At 33.6% G+C, this 23,550-nt stretch overlaps 1 protein-coding gene across 1 annotated transcript in view; it reads left to right on the top strand.

The window, feature by feature from the left end:
• Positions 1–23,550, top strand: part of LOC145692677 (uncharacterized) — a 1,521,027-nt gene that overhangs the window by 362,798 nt on the left and 1,134,679 nt on the right. The window contains exon 78 of the mRNA XM_081768059.1: positions 22,137–22,184. Within this exon, the coding sequence (XP_081624185.1) occupies positions 22,137–22,184 (48 nt within the window). The remainder of the gene's footprint in view (positions 1–22,136; positions 22,185–23,550) is intronic.

The raw sequence follows: 23,550 nt of genomic DNA, 5'->3' as shown, positions 1-23,550 counted from the left end.
ATGAGGAAACACGATAGGCATATGCCTGCTATGAAATTGTGCTGTTAGGGATGTGGATAAGGAGACAACATTTCGGAAGTGGCCAAAATGTTAATCTGTTCCTTATTTATGCCCAGTAAACTTACTATGCTATGGAAATTTCATAATTCTTTCCAAATAATTCATTTTTTAATTTCAAATTTCAAGTTTCTTGTAGCTTTGTTTGTATTCATTCCATATCCAACATATCATTATCATAGTGTTAGTAAACTTCAGATGTGTATTGCTCCAAATGTGTCATTTTTGCGTTCTTACTGTTGTAGAGGATTGCAAAATTTGGACGTTTCTGATATTGTAAGGTCTTATTAGTTTGCAACACTACATCATAACAATTGTGATATTGTATAACTTCGTTTTACACGTATATTTGAAATATGAAGTAACCTCACGTAGTGCTGTTTAAAAAAATACAATCTTATATTGAGTTTACAACACTGTAAATTTTGTGGTATTACGAAGTACGCCAAACGATGTATCCTTGCCGATACTTGCATAGTACAAAATTTCACAGAGCTTTACTCGTTAGTTCAAAAGTTATAAAGGCGTATTAAGGTAAATGATTCACCGAGTATAAGACGAAACCTACAATTTAAAATTAGGCCACATGTATTTTAGTGAGATCTATACTCACTCTCTTAACGAATACAAACACATGAATTCGTGCAGCAAAGGCTATAGAATAGAGAACGGGACTGGAAAAGAAGGTTCAAGTTGCAATCCTGTGTTGGAGATTAGCAAACATTATCTAAAATTAGCTACAAAGATAAGGTATTCAGAAGCTTGTCAATTGGACAATATCTTCTATCTCGTTTCTTCAGCTCTCTCTTGGTTAGCGTATCCAGATTGGATTCGCGTCTGAGCTTAAGCGGTTCGAATCTCAAGTTAGACAGTAAATTCCTGTCTCATAGAGTCTAGCTGATGAACGGGACCAAAACCCTTAACTCAACCAAACGGCTAGTTGTTTATTACATTGTACTGACCCTTTGTATTGTAAAGAATGCTAAATCCTACTGAATCCTCAGTACTCTGACCTCAGAGAACGTATAATGTTATCAAGTGATCTATGATATGTTTTATTCCCGGGTTCGATTCCCGGTGAGGCACTCGGTCGAAAAGGTGTAAGAACGCTTTCTCAGGCCAGCCACCCTGAATGAGGTTTTCCTGGGTTTTCCTCATTCACACCAGGCAAATGCCGGAGTGGTATCTAACTTATAGATCCCAGGCTGCTTCCTTCCTTCCCCAATCCTTTTTCCTTCTCTTTCCGTTTCGATATTGTGCTCGCCGAGGGACGCCATCCCTCAAAACATGACAAGCTAAATGGACTTAGATGCCGAGAGCCTAGAAATCTAAAATCCTAATCCTAATGGTATGATATGTCTTTGTGCATGACAGCTTGTATTGTATTGGTTCTCTTGTTCTTTTTATTGATGCCTAACTTATGTTTTCCTAGTCTTTCCTTTTTCTTTATTTCGTCATTTATATTTTATTAAATAATTACTATTATTATTGTTATTTCTGTTTTGTTTTCTTTATTTATTACATTGTTCCTCTTATTTTCTTTTATACATATTACTAGCTTCAATTATCCGCTTTGCTGGGTTAAATTAAGAAAAAATAGTAATATATTTCGTTAGTCACTTCTTACTCTTACTAAAACGCTCCTTGATATTGGTCATTTTCGATGTCTTTTATATATCCCCTCTCCTCCACATGCAGGCTACAGCATCGGAAGTGTCAGTGTACATCTCAGCTACCCCGAAAAATATGAACTCGACACTGATATTTGTCATTTTGATTATATATATACAGGGGTTGGGCAAAAAATCTAAAACGTTTACAAAAGTGTGAAAATCATGTCCTATATGGTGTGGTACGTCCAAAACAGCTTGGATCTGACGTGGAATGGACGTATACAGCTTCTAAATTGTGATGTGTGGAATTTTGTACCATTGTTCGTCCAAAAGATGCTCCAGTTCCTTAAGGGATGCTGGTGGAGGGTAATGAGACCAAACACGCCTTTCTAACTCAGACCACAATGGCTCAATGATGTTCAAATATGGTGATTGTGGGACCCAGGGGAAATGTGATAGCTCCTGGTCATGCTGCTCAAACCATAATTTCACCGTTTTTGCAGCGTGACAGGATGCCAGATCATCTTGGTAGATGCCATCACCATCAGAAAACAATATTTGGGCCATGGGTAGAACCTGATACCCCAAAATGGCCTCATACGCCTTAGGATACATCATTCAATGCAGGGCTATGATGGAACCTGCAGAAAACCACTATATCACTGCCCATACTGTAATAGAACCACCCCCATGCTTTACAGTTGGGAGCAGACAGTCTGTATCATAGGAATGCGACGGTGTTCTCCATACGTAAACACGACCGGTCGTTACAAATAAGATGAAGATCGATTCATCGAACCACATTACGTATTTCCAGTGTTCATGGGTCGAGTGTGTCCTTGCACAACTGGATACGCCTCTTCGCATTTACTGCTGTGACCAGGGGTTTGGCGGTAGTGGCTCTGCCATGAATTTTATGAAGTTTCCGTCGCACTGTTTTCGACGAAACCGGGTTCCGTAGGCAAGAATTGAGTTCAGACGTGATTTTCATTGCAATAGTCTTCTTTTTAGCTGCTACAATCCGTTTTAATGGCCTCCGGTCTCTATGTGACAGGATTGTCTTTCGAACACTGTTGTGTTTTGCAGACGTCTTTTGCCCATGAATTGTGTATGCCTTCGTGACATTGGACACATTGCCTTTCGATATTCCCTCAATGTTGGCCACTGTTGCAACTAAAGCTCCAACCAGACGGGCACCAACGATCATGCCTCTTTGGAAGTCTGTCAGTTCGCTCATTTTACTGCACCACTTTCACACCATGACACTCGCAGGTGAACTGGTTACTGCTGACGGAAGGAGAAGGTCCACATGACACATTGAGAACAAAAAACGATCGGCTACTTTCCGTATCCCTACATTCCATTAATTTTTGCGGGGCTGAATTTGGATTTAAATGGCATCAGAAGTGATACTATTCATCTCAGCGTCCTCAAAAACTATAGATTCGACATTAATATCGGTCGTTTCGATTATTTGTAAATGGCTTTCCCCTCTTTTAAGTTACATCGTCATCTTATGTTCGAACTTCATCTAGGTTGAAAATTTGATCGAGATCGGTCCGGTGGTTCAAGAGTTATTAAATTTCATTTATTTTTATATATCTCCCCTTCCTACCTTCTCCGCTAAGTTCTATCGTGAAAGCGAATAGATAAATACCACCCCTAAGCCTGAGCGTCATATATGTTGAAAATTGGATCCAGATCGGACAGGTGGTTTAAGAGTGAAGTCATATAGACAGTCCCTTTCTTTTTTATTTTTAATATATGTGTATCTCTGCCTCCCTCCCCCTCCCCTGCGTTGAACCGTCAAAGTTAAAAGATAAACATTATCCCAATGCGGAACGTCATCTACGTTGAAAATTTGATCAAGCTCGGTTGCGTGGTTCAAGAGTTATTAAGGTTTATTTATTTTTACATATTTGTTCACTCTCCTAAGGTCTATGATAAAAACCACCCCAGGTTCGAACTTCGTCCATATTGAAAATTTGATTAAGATCGGTCCTGTGGTTAAAGCGTGATGAAATCACAAAGACGGCCACTTTTATTTTTATTCTTTTTACATATATATCCCCCTCCCCTGCTAGATTTCACCGTAAAAGTGAAATAACGAAAACGTCTCAGACCTGAACCTTATCTACGTTGAAAGTTTAATCAAGATAGATCTGGTGCCTCAAGAGTTGTTAAGTTTATTTATTTTTATAGATTTCTCCCCTCCCCTTCACCTCCTTTAAGTTATACAGTTAAAGTGATATGATAAAAACCACATCATATATGAACCTCATCTATGTTGAAAATATGGTTAGGATCGGTCGGCTGGTTTAAACATGAAGTCACAAAGTCACTTTTATTTTTATTTTTTTGACATATATCTCCTTCTCCCTTTCCTCCTGGTTGCATTGTGAAAGTAAAATGAAGAAAACATCCCAGATCCGAACCTTGTCTATGTTGGAAGTTTGATAGACATTGGTCGGGTGGTTCAAGAGTTATTAAGGTTTATTTATTTTCATATATTTCTCCCTCTTCCCCTCCCCCCTAATATCTACTATCAAAATGAGATGATAAAAAAACTTCCCAGGTTTGAATTTCATATATGTTGAAAATTTACATGTACGAGATAAGCACTCATCACTATACATTTTCGATGTTTGTGTAAATGTCTTACTTAGCTTGAAACAAATGTTAATATAGGTTCTTTACTTCATCCAGGTGACATCAGATACATTCACTTTTCTTGCTATAACTTGACATTTCGTTAATCAGTTCTCATGATTGTGGTCTCGTTTTGTTGAGCAGATATCCAGGTTTTTGATGCTATGTTGCTTCAATAGATGGAGCTAGTGTCTATCTGTAAAGGAAAAAGTTCCATTACTTTTCCGACATGCTGTGAATGATTGTATCTTAGAGAGTCGCGATGGCTCAGTTATACACGTAAAGCATTGTTCTGTGTTACGAAGCGTCTCTTGTTCCTTCTCAAGTTATGTGAGTTAGTGGTGACAACATCTCGTGTATCGGTTTTCTCGAGGCTCTTCTATTTCCTCCTATATTCTTCATAATTATCATCATCAATCGCTAGTAATAATCTGCTTTCGTTATTACTATCATAATACATTATGATATCATGTCATATAATAGTATCATATACTATTTTGTAATATAAACACCGTAAAGATTGTTATAACATTGAAATATAAAACTGAAAGTTTTCATTTCAATTATGACTAAATTTTGTTTTTATTACATTGCACTTAATGTATCCAGATTTTATTCTCTGCTGTCTTTTTAACTTTTATTTAATCATCTAACTTTTGTTGTTAAGTTGACTTTACCCAAGAATCTAACTTATTTGCACTGTTTCATTGTGATGGGGAACGAAAGCATTGTTGTTGACATATCAATGAACTAAGCAACCATGTTAAAAGATTAATTGTACACGCTCGATTCATGATAACATACTCTATAGTAGCCTGGTGGTAGAACGTTAGTTTAGTATTAAACAGGTATTCAACGAACGGACGTCAGTTATTCTTATTAGTGCGGGGCACATGTCAAAACATGGCCGATCTCTTTTGCACCGGGTTTGTAACATTGATTGAAGTTGAGCATGCACTGGAGCATGTTCTAACATTCTGGGCTTGCAACAGATAAAGAGTCGTCCGAGTAGAGTTGTGTACGTACTTGTAGCAGTAAGGAGAAATGGCTCCAGTAATACAATATCCCATCAAATGTGAAGTAGATGTGCCATATGATTACTGAACACCAAAGAACAGAATGCGTCTTTCATTTATCGTGAATTATGTGCCATTTATGTACTGACAGTAATGAAATAAAAGATCAGAGTATGGTGTAGAGAGTTTGTTGCGTTTAAATATTCATGATGATGAATGTAGCGGAACACCTAGCGTTCAGACGAACGATCAAGTGGATCACGTTAACGAGAAAATGCGATCCAATCATAGTTTCAGAATAACTAAACTTCCAAAAGAGTTACCAGTAGTGTCTCTGAAAACACTGTCTTGAATTGTGACTGACAAATCGATTATCACAAACTATGAGCGAGATGGGCGCCAAAAGTGCTGGCAGACGCTCACAAAGAACTAAAAATGACCGCTGCACGTTATCTCTTTTCCGCGTGGGGAAGAATGGGGATGACTTCTCACATAGACGGGTGATGGAGCCTTGATCACCTACACCACTAGTGAGTCAAAGGAGCAGTCAATACAATTACGGCATTCTGAATTAAATAACGGAAGAAATTCAAGCAAAACACCACCAGTTTAAGAAATAAATACAACCGTGTTTTCGGAGGATGTGGCTTTCGTAGAATCCTTGTAGCCAGAACGAACAGGTTACAACAAATGTGTATTTGCAAAAACTAAATAATCTGTGACGTGCAATTCAAAATCGATAGAGAAAAATACTACACTTTGAAATTTTGCTGATCCATGATAACGTCCGCACACACAAAATTACTCGCGTTGTTGAGATAACTCAAAATTTTCGAATGGAACTACCCAATTATCATCATTACAGCCCCGACCTTGCCCCAGCAATTTATTCATTTCTTCTCCTGAAAAACTGACATCCATCGAAGTGTTTCAACTACGGTAAATTCTCACAACGTCAGTTTTGGACTGACTAAACCCTCGGATGACAGATTTTTACGTAGATGGTATGCAGAAGCTTGTGTTACGGTACCAGACATGCCTGGAGTTTCATGTCTACTACGTCGTAAAATGGCCTAGGCATATCAATCACAATAAATTTCTCCCCCTATCATTTTCGTCTTTTCTTAATATATCGACGTTTTTTTGGTAGAATACTTTCGTTTTGCACGATAGTTTGTTATTCACACTTTTTATTATTATTTGATGCTTGCTGAAAAAATATGCAAGATATTGAACTGAAATAAGTTTTTTTAAATCATCTTCGTGACAAAGATACGCATCACATTATGCGTCCCAACATTCTAATCAATTTACCAAACTGTTCAAATAAAGATAATACTGAGGCTAAATAATTTAAAGTAAGTGAGTTTTGTGAATTGTTGCAAAATAATATGCCAATTTATTGCTTATTCGTACTAGCATTTTAGGAAAAAGTTCATAGCAATTAATACACAGACCATCCAGTATATATTCCCATTTGGAAGAGAAAACTCTACTTGTGGTCTGTCCGAATAGTTACGCAGAATTTGCAAATTTCGGATATAAAGCGGTAATATTCGAAAGCTAGAAACTTTTTGTTTTGATAGTCAAATTGTGAGTTAATTAATGTTCTGAAAGGAATTACAAAAATATAAATGTTCTGTACGTTCTTTGAGTTGTTTCGACTATATCAGGCTGTCGCAAAAATATTGAGCATTTGGAGAAAACAACTAAGAATATTTATGGTTATTAAGAAATAACATTATAAAAGCATACATACACCATTCTATTCGATTTTTGTCTATCATTTTTCCAGCCACGCCATAATCCTGTTACTGTTATCTTCTGTGATTTCTGGTCAAAACATTGTCATGCGTGATTTTCACAGGTCTCCCTTGAAACTATCTTAGCACCACTCAGAGAATCTTGTAAGAACCGAAATAAATAATAGTCTGATCATGCAAGGTTCAGGCTATATGGTGGATGCAGTAAAAGTCTTCCAGGCAAGTTCACTCAGTTTCTGATGGGTCGTTAAAGTTGTATGTGATCTTGGGTTGTCAGAGTGATATACATTGTCCTTTCTGGTGACTAGTTTCGACCGTTTCTTTTGGATTGCTTTGTGTACAAGCGCCAATTGTCGACATTACAGGTTCAACTCTATTGTTCTGTCCGGCAGCAGCAGCTTGTGATGTACAATGCCCTTATAATCACGCGAAACACACAGCATTACCTCCGTGTGCGTTAGTGTTGGTATTGGCAGAGACTGTGGAGCTTTCTCGCGCTTCGATCACGATCATTTTTGTACCCTACACTTTGGAAATTGTCATCATTGTTGTCATTCGTTATGTATTTCATAACTCATGATGATCCCCTTGATAAACGGCTCGAGTTTCTTAAGTTTCAGTAAAGACTCACAGGATTGAAATTCGATCAAGTAAATGCTTTGGAGTCAGGTTATGTGACACGCAAACCTCGGGCTTCTGTTAAAGCCAGCTTTCTCCGTCTGGTTTATCACTATTTAGTGACCGATTTGTCATTGTGCCGGTCTTGGTGGATCTTCGGTACAATATTACCCACTTGTGCTGTAGTTGGTCATCTACTGCAAATAGCATCTAGGGTATTGAAATTTTCAGAACGAAATGGAATGAACCATATTTTGGCTCTTGTTTTTGATAATATATCTTGTCCGTAAACAGTGCAACTTTTTTCACAGACGTGTGCAGCAAAATCATGAAATGCACCATAGTTCCGAGGAAAATTGAATCATCTTCATTACAGCGAAAGTAAATAGGATTTTGGCAAGATTCAATCAATAAAACCGGTATGTAAGTTGTCATAGCATTACCGATGACGTAAACATCCATCCCCAGACATTTATTAATCATTTGGAGAAATTTGATCACGAGAAATCGCGGTTTAGCTCCAAAATATATAGTCGATTGAATTTCTATTTGTAAATCATTACTGACATGTAACAAACCCGAAATATTTTTGAAGCAAATGATCACGAATAGTAAAATCTGTATAATCTGTGCCAACAATATGCGAAAAGAAAACGTACGCAAAGCGAGGAGAAGCAGCCTGTGGCTAAGCGCACATTGACACCGAGGAATAATATGCTGTGAATTTGCTGGAATGGGATGGACATTATGGAAACTAGTCAACAGAAAGGATGTATACCATGCTAAGAACGTAAAACCGTATAAATCTTTATGACCTCTGACAATCTGAGGGAATTTGGCTGGGATGTTTTAATGCATCTGGCGTAAAACTCGGATCTGGATCGTCAGACTTTTATTTGTTTCGGTTTCAGTAGAAGTCTCTAAAAGATGTAAAGTCACTTTCAATTAAGGTAGTCACTTGACATTTTTCTTTGATCAGAAAATAGAGAAGTTTCACAGCGACGGAATTATTGTGTTGCTGGAAAAATGGCATTAGGTGATCGAACAAAATCGGTTATGTGTGGTTTTATAATGCATTTCTAAATCACAATAAATGTAGTCTTAATTTTCACCTCTGTACGTCTTAGACCATCTAATATGATAATAAAACAAGTTTTAAACTTCGAACTTTAGACACTTAAATAAAAAAATAACATTTGTCAAGTAGATTAGAGATTCCACAAGGTACGTACGTCTTTTCTAAAATAAAAGCCTAGCCACACCTGTATGTTTAACGTACCTTATACTCACAACTCTTCGTAAGAGCATTTAGAATTTTGATTTGAAATACATTCTTAAACAGGCTAAGGCAAACCAGTTTCAAGTTCGTTTATTTTTGACTATTGGTAAGAGTACAGGGCTTTCCAAAAGGAAGTGGCTAGAATTTTTGAATAAGATTGAGTGATTACAATTAATGATGGAGCTGAAGCAATAAGCTGAAGGTTAGTTGCAGTTCCTTAACAATTTACAATATATTCATGTGAGAGCCTCATTTACTTTAACCACAGAACTTAACATGTATATTCGAGCAAATAATATAAACTATGTATATAATAATATATTGATAGTGACTTCGCCAGTATCATTGCCATAGCATTATAAAAGCATAAAATGTAAATGTCTGTAGTTCACTCATTGAAAATGAGCTTCAACCAATTAAGTGGCTATACATATCGATTCAACTTATTCTAAACTTACTCGGAGAGAGCAACTAACATTCACCTCGTAAAATAAGGTTTCGATTTTGATTCAGAACTGCATACACCTAGTAGAATCAATTCGTCACAATCTTATATGTAATGGGGAAAAGTGAATTCTTAAATGAAAAGGCCCAACATTTCTCTTCTTTATTTCATTCCATATATGTATAACATATTGTAGCAAGTATTAAAACTAACTGAAACATTCCATTTAAATACTGTAGTAGAAGTAAAACTATATATTACACCATTCTAGTAATTTACTTTCAAGCTTAGACTGAATGTTAGAAGTTCAATAGTAGAAATAGAATGTAGATATGTGGTCGATATTTATTAGAATTATGATTTCTGTGATAACCACTGACAAAATGTTGAGTTGGCAGGTATTCATCATATTTCAAGTAATATTTCTGAAACAAAGTTTGCTCATTTCTCATTTAAATTGTACAGCATGCCTATTTGTAGTTATCCTAAAACAAAAAATGAAACCTCTTAGACATATAGGGTCTTATGGAGAGTCGTTCTGATGCAACTAGTGCCATACTAAAGAGTTTCCAGCCTAAAGAGTTTCCAAAGACTAACATATGTTTCCAGCAGTAGTCAGGCCTTTGATACGACGCTAATCATACGTCAAAATCACTCTGTATAAGGCCTATAATTTTTAGAATGTAAAATCTTAAGATAGTTTTGAATTATCTCTCATGTTGCTGTTCTAATTCAATACCTTTCATGCTGATGTACCGTCAAAGATGTGGTTTCAATGAAAAGTTAATTTTAGTTCTGCTTCCTCTTGTATACTTAAGGGATTTTCTATTGCAAATTGATTTTTAGACATCATAACGCAGTGTTAAAGTTAAATTGAGATCTTTGATACAAAATATCATTGCCAATAACGGTACTCAGAGTAACATTTTTAAACGAAATTACCCTAGTACTCAATTTTTGCATTATTATGAAGTCATATGTTCTGTAAATACTCTGTTGATACATCTCCAAGAAGTGGAAAAAAGTAGTAGTAATTGTAGAACAAAGGTAAATGAGCAATTTCAACACATCTTTTAGAACAATACTTGCAATTTATATAAGCATGGCCACAGCAATAGAAGTAATATTGTGTTAACACCTTTACCTGACATTATTGGGTTAAAAACTTGGTTTATAATTTGCTCAGGCTTTCTTCAGGGTTTTGATTTGATTATTCCTTTTTGTAAGATTAATACTAAGAAACTTCATTTGGAAATCAAATATGATATTTGAAGAAAATGAAACACAGAATGGCATAGAAGTAGCATGCGAGACAGCTCTTGGCAAGATTATGTGAAGAACCAAAATTGTTGAGTTGTACTGCCAGAATTGATAACGTTGAATGTTGTAAGTAGCAGATATATTAAAATGAAAAATCAACTTACGTTTAATATATTTACAATTTCATATAATGAAGGAATTCATCAAGATTTCTCTTATATCTTGAATGTATTTTTTCTAGATGAAATAAGATATATGTCACATATTATGTACATTATATAAAAGTGATGGTTGATAAAAGCAAACGAGAGTAATGAAAATGTTGTGTGTAATAATGATAGTAAAAGGAAATGAGATAATCTGATTTAAAATTCACACTTTATGTTGTTTAATAAGAACTCACACATCCTGAAATCAAGTCAAAAGCTTCTTATGCCGAAGTTCTACTACTGATTCTATATTCGTAATGTGTCATAACTTAGACCTTACATGAAATGAATATGATGTTACACATACATATCCAAAATAAGAAAAATTCACATTGTGAAATTCAGTTTTTATCTTTCAAAATTTTATCTGAAAACTCACTCGGAAAGAGACCATTAGGAAGAGCTTGGCGTAGAAGGATTGATAATAGTAAGATGTATCTCAGAGGAGTGGAAATATAAAGTAGAAGCTAGATCTAATTGGCTGAGAACAGAAGTCCATGAGAGCTTTTATCCAAACCTCCGAATTCAGCATTTAACCTCCGAGTTCCATAGGCCATACAGTTAGTAATTATTGTTCATTTCTTAATCACCTGCGGTATATATAAAGAAAAATAGTTCAATGTAGAGTGTCTATCATTTGTATCGCACAGGAATAGATACCGAATACATGAGAATATATCTTATGTACTTATTATTTGGCTACATGAAAGAGAAACATCTTTTGAAAGTGTACAAAAATCTAACAGAAATGAAATATTTTCTTAAGACTTAAACAACGCACTGTAATGTAGCACGTTAATATTTATTTGCGAACTTCACAATTTTTCTTTCACTCGAGTGTGAGAATTAGACATAGTCGTAAGGTATGCCTTTTCTGTATCAAAAAATGAACATTTATATGGCAACTTTAAGCAGCGACAAGGCAGAGCTTACGATTTTTCCTACAACTTGCTATTTGTCACGAGCGATAATCTAAAACTACGATGCTTACCTATAGAGTTTTTTGCTGGGTTTGTACCTATCCATAACGAGAAATAAGAAGTGTTGTATTATTGTCAATTTCAAATGCAACTTGATACGTGACAAACTTTTGATTGTAATAATATTTCATTATTGAGATAAATCTTCTTAGTTATACCCCTAAAAGTTAAAAACAATATTGTTTTCAGTTGGAGAAAATTACTGAATCGTATGCAATACCAATTACAAAGCTTTAAAAGATGATGAACAATGCAACTTTACTGTAAACGAAAGCAAGAGCAGAAAGTGATTAACGAATTTTTGAAAAGAAAATATGCTTTAAATAGTGTTTTTGAAAGAGTGGCTGAAAGGACATATTAAGGTTGCTAAATTGTGCTAAAATAAATAATTCTTTTGAAGGAGAGAAGTGATACGTTAGGCATGATGCTACTGAAGTCAGCATGATTAAGTATAGCTATGAAATTCAGCTAATGGTAGCAGTGATTTTTACTTTGCATGTTCTATATTATGCTTCTAGCAAATTCTCCCTCGTCTTCTTCCCGTTTTCAAGAATGAGTTCTGAAAGAAAGGAAAATAAATATCTTTATTATTATTCAACTAATATAAAATTAAAGTCATTTAAGTACACTTAAGTATAATACATGATGGTAGTTTGAGTGATCTTTATTTAGTGAGTTTTTTTGCTTATCCGTATCACATTACTCAGACATAATGCATCAGACACATCTATACTTATTTGTGCTATTTCATCTTTTGCGTCCTTAAATAATTTTAAAAATTCGATCTCAAGTAAAGTAGCATAAACTATCTAAGGGACTAATTCTATCTTGGTCAAACGTGGTATGTAGAAAGACTTTGACTTTTCTAGAAGGTATGGGTAAAACTTGAAAGTATAGACATTTGTTTCTCAACGTATGGGTCATAGTTATGGAATTTTTGGAACTAATAAGGTCATGAGAAAGTAATTGAGAAGATCAAAAATTGGTTACTAAAATCGCTAGAATCTGTTACTATCAAGACAATTTTACATAATACTTTATATCACAATCATTCAAATTTATAGAAAAGAATCACAGTATATCTACATGCCAAGAGGAAAGTTACTGGGTATTTGTGACAGTTTGAAGAAAGACACCAGAAATACACAGAAGTTAAGATTTAGTCTTGTAATATAACTACATTCTAATCTACCAAGTCCTATATCTTGTTCTTAGCCATGAATAAGTTATTACTACAGTCTGTCTTACATATTGTTTCATTAATTTTGAAAAGAAAATATGTTTTTCGTTTAAAGTGTTATATTAGAATTGATTGGAATTAGAATTAACTTAAGAATTACAATTATTCTTGCATTGCGAGGAGATAATTTGGCGCAATATTTGATTAAGTTTTCACAATCAGAGCAATATCATATCCAAGCCGACACACTTAAATCTTCCACCTCTATAAACTAATACCTAATTTGAGTTAAATCCTCTTTACTATCATTCGTAATAATGTAATTAATAAATTGGTGAAATACACCATCCTTGGGAGGTCGTTACTCAATTTTACTTTAATTAATGATATTAACTTTTACCCTTACTCTTTATTAATTGGTTCAATTGATGTTTTTATTACTTTTGGATTTTTCCATTTTCTCCCAGGATTTCTCAGTTCTCCTGTCAAAAAGCTTTCCAAATTTAATAGAAACTTCTTATATTTCCTAATTCATATTCGACTTCTTTCCAAATAGAATTTTCAATCTCTAAAGTTATTCTGAACAATATCCCGTTTTTAATTAAAAATTCCTGATACCTATCTTTTCGACTTCCGTGAGTTCTTAACTATCTCAATTGGCATATTACCTATAAGTGTTGTACTCACATGTTTCGTACCTTAATATTGGAAACCCAGTTCGATATGAAATATATTATAAACCCTTAATATCGGCCTTTTGGTATCAAATTACATTGTATTTTGTTTGTTATTCATTAGTGTTACTTGTTTTTTATTCACATGATTAATTATAAATTTGTACTTTCTTCCACTTATTCTCTGCGTAAATCTTCACTAACAGACGGTATCTTTACTCTCAGGTTTTATTGATATATTGGTTGTTCAAGTAAAAATTTGGATCTGAAGTTCGGTATGTTCAGCAACACTCTTGAATGCATCCAATTCAGCCGCTAGTGTGACTATATGTAACATAGGCATTGCTTGTTTTGTAACACAAGGTTCAGACTGACACAAGCTGTCAGGCCGCGTGTATCAACTGTAGTAGAGGTGGAGGTCGATAAGCAATATTTATGCCATTGCATTCTCTTCTGTTTTTAAATAAAATATCTTCTTAAGCAACATAATTGATTAATTCGACTTTGGGAGAACATTCTGTGGGTTATTCAACAGTAAAAGAAGTTGTTTGTAAGATTCCGTGGCGCAACATTAGTCTGGAGGACGATCCCTGTCCAGGTGCTGTGAAAAAATATTGAGAATAAAAGAACTTAAAGTGTCACGGGATGAAAATCAATGTCAAACGCAAGAAGAACTTGCTGAACATTTAGAAGTTACTTGTCAAGCAATATCACTTCGACTGTATGCGATGAGAAAGTTACAAAAGGAATTCAAATGGGTTCCTCATGAACTGACGGAACAAAACAAAAAACGAAGAGCATGACATCTGAATGAATTTGCTTTCGCGCTACAGAAACAAAAGCTTTTTGCTCAAACTTATCACGGACGATGAAAACTGGATTTTATATGACAGTCCTAAACGCCGAAAAGTGTGGGATGATCAAGGTTAGCCGTTAACATCAGATGCAAAGACGAATTTTCATAACAAAAAAGTGTTTGTGTGTGTTGGTGGGATTGCAAACGTATAATTTATTACGAACTTTTGAAATCTGGTCAAATTGTAACAGCTGAACTTTACCAAGGCAAACGGATCAAATTGAATGAAGTGTTGGAAGAAGAAATATCATTTACCTGCCATGGAATTCGGAAGGTGCTATTGTTGATTAACACACTCATTCATACATAGGAAAAGAAACCCATGAACTCATTTTCACCTTAGGTAGGGAAATTCTACAGCATGCAGCGTATTATTCAATCTTGGCGCCGTCGGATTTCTACTTATTGATGTCGCTGTCGTCATATTTGAAAGACCAGCGATTCACGGAAGTGGATGATCTGTGACAATGGTTCTATAATTATTTTGCTTTCAAATCACCAATTTTCATTCACGACGGTATTCATCAGTTACTACATCACTGGTAAAAGACCATAGATAGTAATGGGAGATATTTCGATGATTAATCTTTATGATAAGTATCTTTTCAATATAGTGTAATTTGACCCCAAAGGTCGAGTTTCTACTAGCACATCCAAAACATTCCCTTCCCTGCTTCCTTTCAATTTATATTGATTTTATCACTCCATATTTAACCTATTCTTTAATAGTTGTTTTTCTTCTATGTCTTCACACTTACGTCAATAATACACTTCCTTGGCACTCAGCTTTTCTTTCCAATTCTTTCTTCAATTTACTGTATATTATTTTTTAATTGTTTTATATAATTTTGCTACACATTTTTGTCTCCTCGTTTCTAAATATGTTACTACAACCCACAACTTCCTAGCCATGTTTCCTTATGAAGTCCGCCATTTTGTCGTCTGCGTTATGAATGTATAGATAAAATGCTTCTCCACCTCAAATAGTATTATTTGAAGTTTTGGTTGAAGAGGCAAAATGTTCCATCTATAATTAGAGTTTCACGTTTTCCATAGATATATTATTATACATATAATTGATTGAAGTTTGTATATACATTTTAAACCCAGTGGCAGTAGTTGGTCTTCACCCTGTAGCTCGTACGTCCCTGCGCAACCATTAAATCATCTTTAAACGTAGCTTAACTTAATTATTTTTCAAGACAATTTCTAGTTATTGTACTTTCTTCGTTTCCTATCTTCCAACTTTTCAATACCATGTTCTTTTTCTCATACCCTTTTATAATTGAATTTTCAATTAAATCTAATTCTCAGTCACAATACAGGATGTTACAAAAATTGTCACACTATTTTTGGACGAGATTCCTCATATCAAAATAAGAGAGAAAGTTTATATAGACCTGTGGTCGTAAGTGCATATTTTCGTAGTTATAGGCTGCCCCAAACGTGAAAATTAAAGGTCCATAGTTCCACTACTATAGGATCGATCGTAGTTGGGTCAAGACATCAGTGAGGAACTAGTATGTAAACTATCCAAATATCCATCTTTCAGAACCTTCAGTACTTGCACAATCATTTTTAGAGAGGTTGTTTGGGAGTACTTGATGACTCTTACCTACCTCTCTAAAAATTGATGTGCAAGTACTGGAGCATTCTTAAACATGGATATTTGGATAGTTCACATATCAGTTCCTCAGTCATGTCTTGACCCGACGACGGTTGATCACATAGTAATGAAGGTATGAACTTTTAAAGTTCACTTATTTCACGTTTTCGGCACACTATCACTCCAAAACTATGCACGTTTGAGCACAGGTCCATATTAACTTTTATATTTGATGTGGGGGATATGTTTCCAACATATTTTTGACATATTTTTCTGACACCTTGTATATTTCAGTATAATAAGTCAACGTGTAATTTTCATCTTACACTCCGTGTATACCTTAAAAACCTAAGAGAAAGAAAGATGAAACGTAGGTACTTATTTGTTACTGTCCACATGTATAGCTCACGATCACTAGCTAAAATATTTCTTCTTCAACCAGAGCCAAATGTTGCACTATACTTCGCAACCATGTTGAAATTCGTAATTATGATTTATGACATTTTGATAATTATAATACGAACTTCAGGGTGTTGAGGCGAATTCTATACAATATGGTAAATCAAATAATGAACTATTTTAGATCAAATTACATATTCGTTTGTTAATTTATAAGTCTACCTTACATTAAAGTTGCTTATACTACTAGTAATTAGATAATTTCAGAAAAAATCAGGACATAGTTTGCGTTTAGGTTATACTTTGTATAGAATATAAATATGAACATTCGTAGCTTTTCGTCTTGTGCAAGCTTTGATGTTTGTTCTTAACATACTTAAAATACCTATTATTCAATCATAATTACAGAGCTCTTATATTACCTGGTTTTGTTTAATGAAAGAAAACTAAACGATTCGTTTTATCACAGCGTATAAATCTTTAGTTTACATTTTTAAGTTCTGAAAACAAAGTAAACTAATGACAAAGCAAGCAAATAATAAGAAACTAATTGACCATGTGAAAATATGAGAGGAAACGGAAAATGTTGTGAGAAACTAACATTTACGTTCTGTTCATGCTTACATGACATACAATTGAAACACGAATCCGTTACACTCGAAGTTGTAGTTTCTCTACTGTTTCACCACATTCATACAACTTGCTCATTGACACGAGTTATACGGCAAAACTGTCAAGAAAACACGTTGTATATCCTCCATCTTTTATTTCGTTACATGTATATAAGAATTTCTAAAGTATATTTTGGTAGTCTCGGTCGATGATTAGTGAAAGTTCACTTTTATTCAATTTTTGAGCAGCTAGCAGGTTATAGTGTTTACCACAGTGAATTTCCATTGTTATTGAAATGCAAATTAAAAATAAATGAGTTTTTCTGTTAATTGTTACTGTTCAAACTTTCTGCAGCAGCGACCGATTGGAATATTTATTAATTTTCACAGTCTTTTCTATGTAGATATAAAAGTCATTCAGTTATAAAGGTCATACGCTACTTTCACATTTTTTAATGTATTTTGTATTAGTATTCCTTGTTGCAGTTGCACCTGGTAAATAATCATATTTTATTGAATTAGAATTGTAAAAAATATTTTTAACTAACAGCTAACACTCATTTAGTATTTATCGAACTCTGCTGTTAATTGTAATGAAAATAAGTTACGTAATCTATTAATAAACTGTAGAAGATCAGAACTGTAGGCCAATACTTCTAATTTTAGTAGTATAAGATCAGTCCTGGCTAAGAGCCATTCAGATACTAAGTTCTAGTTTCAAATATAATTGAACTGTTGCACTTACTACACTATCTTTGAACCCTGTGAATTTAGGAAGCAGATACTAACGCTAAGTAATGATTTCTCTAATCAATTTAATTCTACCCCATTCTTGTCAAAGTAGGGTACTATGAAAACTAGTTTTTGTCTCTTTTATCATTTTATAGAATCTAGTTGCCTATATAGGCAAGGGTATTTTAAATCATTTTCGTACCACAACCAGTTCGATTGGAGAGATGTTGCCAGTGACCTATTGGATTTCTAGTTTATTTCCATATAACTAAGGTCATGATTACCAAGTCCATGTTTGTGGATTTCGTTTTACACTTTTTTATCAGGTATTTTTATACCAATATTTGCATTTATCATCCACTTTTTAGCTCTATTGAGAAAACTGTGGTATTATAATTAAATCTTCATTTCATGTAAATTGTTTTTTATGTGATAAATTTCTAAGATTGCACTTCCCATATTTTGAAATATTAATTTTTCACATGCTACATACTTTTATTCATAGTTTGAAAGTGCAAGTGCAAACTTATTATTTTTCTTTTTATATAGTTAACATTTTTCAAAAATGTTAACAATATATATGCACCACTCCTTAGTTACTATACGGTAAATAATTTATTGAATGTGTAGACAAAAATCCTTATAAATTTATTGTGAATAATCTTATAACATAGAAATAATGTTGCGTAAAATAGTGATCCATAAACTCAAAAAATATTTTACTTTTATTAAAAGTAATGCATATATAAAATGTAAAATGGAAACTAGTATCTTTCTCTTTTGCGAGAAAAAAATGTTTTACTTCATTGATCTTAGCTGACCTAAATACACACAGCATTTGCAAAAACGTTAATCTAATTATTTCTTATATCTAAAGTTTACATTTAGTAGCAGGATTATTGGATGTGTTTTTGTTCAAAATATATTTATAGACTTCTTTTGCGGTAGTTTAATCAACTCAAGACCTCAGTCCTGATTGTTCATAAATCAGAAACCAAATGCATATATAAAAATGTTTCAAATACGTATAAAATCTACCACCATCCAAAAATTTTTTTGAAGACCTATAAGATTCATTAATTTCGTAGAGAATTTATCTTTTTTTCTACAATTTAACTAAGTTTGCTAGCTCATAACTTTAAAGCTAAATACCTGCACACTATGAGAGATAACATTTTATATACATACAAAGCTCTATCAGTTCTACTACTATTTAAAGTTTAGTCAATATAGGACGAGATTCATTACTTGTACAATATAAATGTACTATCAATGTCATTGATTTTAATCAAAAGAGAGGTGAGAACATGTGTAATCGTGAACATATTCCTTTATATATACTTTATAAGTCGAATTATATTTATCTTCTTAAATAGTGAAAGCAACATAAATTGTCAATTGGATGACTTGTGTTTACATATTTGGTCAGTATATTACCATATAGAAAACAAGCTATTCTTTATGATGAAATAAGAATGTCTAAAGTGAGTTCAATGTTATTTAATCTGGCATCAAATATGACACGCCCTAACTACTAGCTTGATTAGGGAGACTTAAACAAGTTGTACTTATGGTGTTCACTTTAATACAAAAAACCTGAATGGAGCCTATTTTTCTAGTGTTGTAACTTTCTAAATCCTAGTTTGTTTGTTTCGTTTAAATGTATCTAGTGATACAAAATATTTAATTAAAATAAACGAATTGACATTGAAAGGTAAACTAATTAAGCATGTCATTGAGAAAAGTAAGTTCGTAGTTAGCTAGTTAGATTGGAGTTAGCGTCTTTTCAAGCATCAATACTACATAAGACGTAGAGCTACAATTCAGCATTGGATACAAACCATATAAGCTTCCACTGGAATTTGAACCCAGGTCTGCCGCAGCAAAGACGAGTACGTTAAACAAGTAGCTACGATGTATCTTTAATAGCTTTGAAGTACCTCAAACATGTTCATAGAAAAATACTTTCGTATGGACCCACAAAATATTATGATAATATGATTTATATATTAGGAAGATTTATAAGATTGCCGATTCGATTTGATTGAAGATTTATTCTTCTATATTTCAAAACTATTTCTGTATTTACTATAAGTTCATTTTGTTAATAAAGAATATTCGAAATTAGCTACTTACGAGCAGTCTTCGTTTTGACGTCATGTTGGTTGGAAATCTCTTCGAACGCTATCTTCTAGTGATTCCGTCTTCTGTAGTTTCATCTCATGTGATTACAATCTCATATCATAAAGTTATGGATGCAGAAACACACACATTAGCCGTAACTAATTCATAATGGCCTATAAAGTTTTATGATCATTCTGCTGGACAGCTCATCTCTTATATTAAAAACTTTTACTGTTTCACACAGCTTTTGTTGCCACAATTTAATTGCTAAAGTTATGCTTTAAATGGAAGTCTACTACACCTACATTTGTTTCGAAAATAATGTGATATGTCATATCGCCAGTGCAGTCCATGTGACGTCTTTCCATTGTTGTAGATGCATTCAGCAATTTTATAGAATGATGAAGTGTTTCAGAGAGGACATACTTGGGTTTGTTTTAATTTCTTATTTCATTGTTTCATTTTTTAAATTGTATTGTTCTACAGAGCACACATAATAAAAAGAATTGAAAGACTAACGTGCAATTGCAGCAAAAATAGACACCGCATATAATCAATTTAATTCCTGTATAATTTTGTTGTTTTGTTTTCTGGATTGATGAGTAAATCCATGGCTTCCATCAGCGTACTCAAAAACACAAAGAAAATACCAAGAAACTCACTTTTGTGGATCTAATTTATAGTATACTGAAGGTGAACTATTCAGCGTAACTTCCAAGAGAATGAAAAATCTTTACATATATATATATATATATCGTTTACACTTTTGATATGATTTCATTTTAAATAACATCGTGTATAATCGAGAGTGAATAGCACTATTCTGAGAAATATATAGCTTAAAATCGCAAACGTTTTCTCTTATAATTTTCCACATTACTCTTGTGGAGATTGGATGCTTAAAGTTTATCCTCTTCCTTTGGTTGAATATGAAATAAACGATTTCGTAAGATTAGCTGGAAGTAAAATGATTAATTTCCTCTCCCTCTTCTCTCTCTCTCTCTCTCTCTCTCTGTGTGTGTGTGTATTGTTTCATCTTAACTTATGCTACGCATATACACTTCTACTTTTTGATTAGGAATTTCAAGAAACATCACTTTAACTTGTTTTTACTCAGTAGTGATATCCGTACCGGTTCGCTTCAACTGATTGTTAAAATATTTCGAATTCGCGGAACCGTTTGTAAAAGGCATAAAGTAAATTTTACCCAGTTATGCCCGGCAACAGTAAAATTTAGTTTAATTTTGTTTTTAGAAACTTACAGCTACATGTTAAACATATGATTTCTCATTTATTTTTTAATCCCAAATGCTCAGATTTCGAGAATGAGAACTGGGTTCACGTAAGTGTGGTGGTGGGGGTTATTTAGATTTGGAACGCATACATACCTATCAATAATTCTCGATCTCTTGCTGGATTAAGGTCTTTCCAATATTTTTTGACAATGATTTATTTTGTATAATTTGTTTGCAAAATATTCGTAGTGCTACCTGATTTCATTACAACACTTTGTATTGGGGTGCTGTATAGGTCTCTATTTGTCACTTGTATCATAAGTGTTTTTGGAATTACACAAAAACTCTTTCATGCCTTAGGAAATTGTAATCATTAGTATTCTTAAAATATTAGTATCATTATTAATCACAGTAAACTGTTGGACTTCTACAAACATTATAATGAAATACGTGAATCGTTATATCAATGGAGACCGAATGTCGTACCGAAATTCAACTGAGAAAATAAGGAGAGTCAGCGAAACTTTTACCAATGTAGTATGATCACATTTTTCGATTACACCAAAATTTTTAAGCATTTATTATTGAAAAAAAATTTAGCACTGGAAACAAATTTTCAATAAAGAAGTAAAAAAGTATGATCACATATTCCTTTTTTTGTTCTGTTCTTTTAACATCACACATGCAAATACTCTGCTTTCAACTTTTATTTTCCGTAATGATTAATGTAAATAATTAATAAGAATTAATAATCACATAGTGTACTAAGTATTACTTTAATTAAATAAAGAATATACCTAATTGTTCCGTTTTTATTTGTATTTTAATAGTAGGACCTGGTGTTCAGTACCCACTACATAGCAAGTATCCTGAGAAAGGTATGATGTTACAACGTATTCAATTATTTCTTAGTATACACAAAATTGTGTATTTTATATACGAGGGTCTGTTGAATGAAAACCTTACAAGTTTTTTTTCAATAATTAAAATTTGAAATGTAATACTACTGATATGAAAGTTGGTAGTATTGTTGTTAACAGTGTTCTTTTTCTACAGTGAGAGGAAAAAGAGTGTGGCGATGCACGCGTTGTCACATAGCAGTTTCAAGATGGTCTCCAGTGTATAATCATATGTAAAGATGGAACAAGGTTCTGTCGTGACATATTTGGCTGGTGAAGATATTAAAAATATTGAGATTTATCGAAGAATAAAGGGGCAGTATTGTGAACGAAAAGTAGAGAAGGAAATTCTTAAATGGCGTAATATCTGTTGAAGACACTTCTCGTCCGGGTCAAGCACATCAAGTTGTTACACAGAGAGAAATTAACGCTGTAGTAAAAGACAATTGCGAAATGTGGTTTAAAGTAGCAACAATTATTGGCATAGGTTAGGGCTCAAGCCATAACACTATCCACGATGTGCTCCGGTTCGAAAAATGTCTGCCACGTATACACGACACCACCTGACAAAGAAGCTGAAACAGCGAGTGTTGATGTGTATCAAGAATTCATGCAGGATTCAAACCAGAATGTACAGGAATGAGGCAAGAGTATATTGTTATACAGGGAAGAAAATATCAGGGACTTTGGGGCATTCGTCACCACCGAAACAGAAAAATGAAAATAAAAATAAATAAATAATATAAAACTTGGGACACAATAATAAACAGAGAACTTAATTCAACAACAGCGATCATTCCAGACCCTTGTTTTGATTGTCTATCCTCCTTACTCACCTGATATCACCTCAGTAATTTTTACATGTTTTGACTCCTTAAAAAGGCACAAGGGGAGTTCCAATCCTATTAAGAGCTAGAACGAGTGGTGCAACCATAAAAGTTTTTTCTACAAAGATATTGAGGTATTATATTGAGGTCATTTCCCATGGTACGATCAGAAATTAATATTGTGCGTGCTTAGAGCAATTATGTGGAAAAATAGTATTTATATGTTTTTCATGCGTTCAATATTAAAAGCAATAAGGTTTTCATTTGATTGAACCGTATAAATTTCATGCTTTGAAGAAAATATTTCTTACGTATTACAGTGATACTGAGTTTAATAATAACTAATTTATTTCCTATAGTTCTGTAAAACAACAACAAAAAAAAAAACATTTATTATTTGGTCTTTCCGTGGTAATATGAAACGCTTAGTGTTCTTAGGAATCATAAATATTAATTTGACGTTTAACGTACTACTTTAGTTCGATATTCCAAAATTACTGAAGAAACAAAAAATTTCT

The sequence above is a fragment of the Thermobia domestica genome, chromosome 8, assembly GCF_964235325.1.
Source record: "Thermobia domestica chromosome 8, izTheDome1.hap1.1, whole genome shotgun sequence".
NCBI classification, from domain to species: Eukaryota; Metazoa; Arthropoda; class Insecta; order Zygentoma; family Lepismatidae; genus Thermobia; species Thermobia domestica.
The sequence above is the reverse complement of the archived record's forward strand: the minus strand, read 5'-3'. Positions and strand labels throughout refer to the sequence as shown.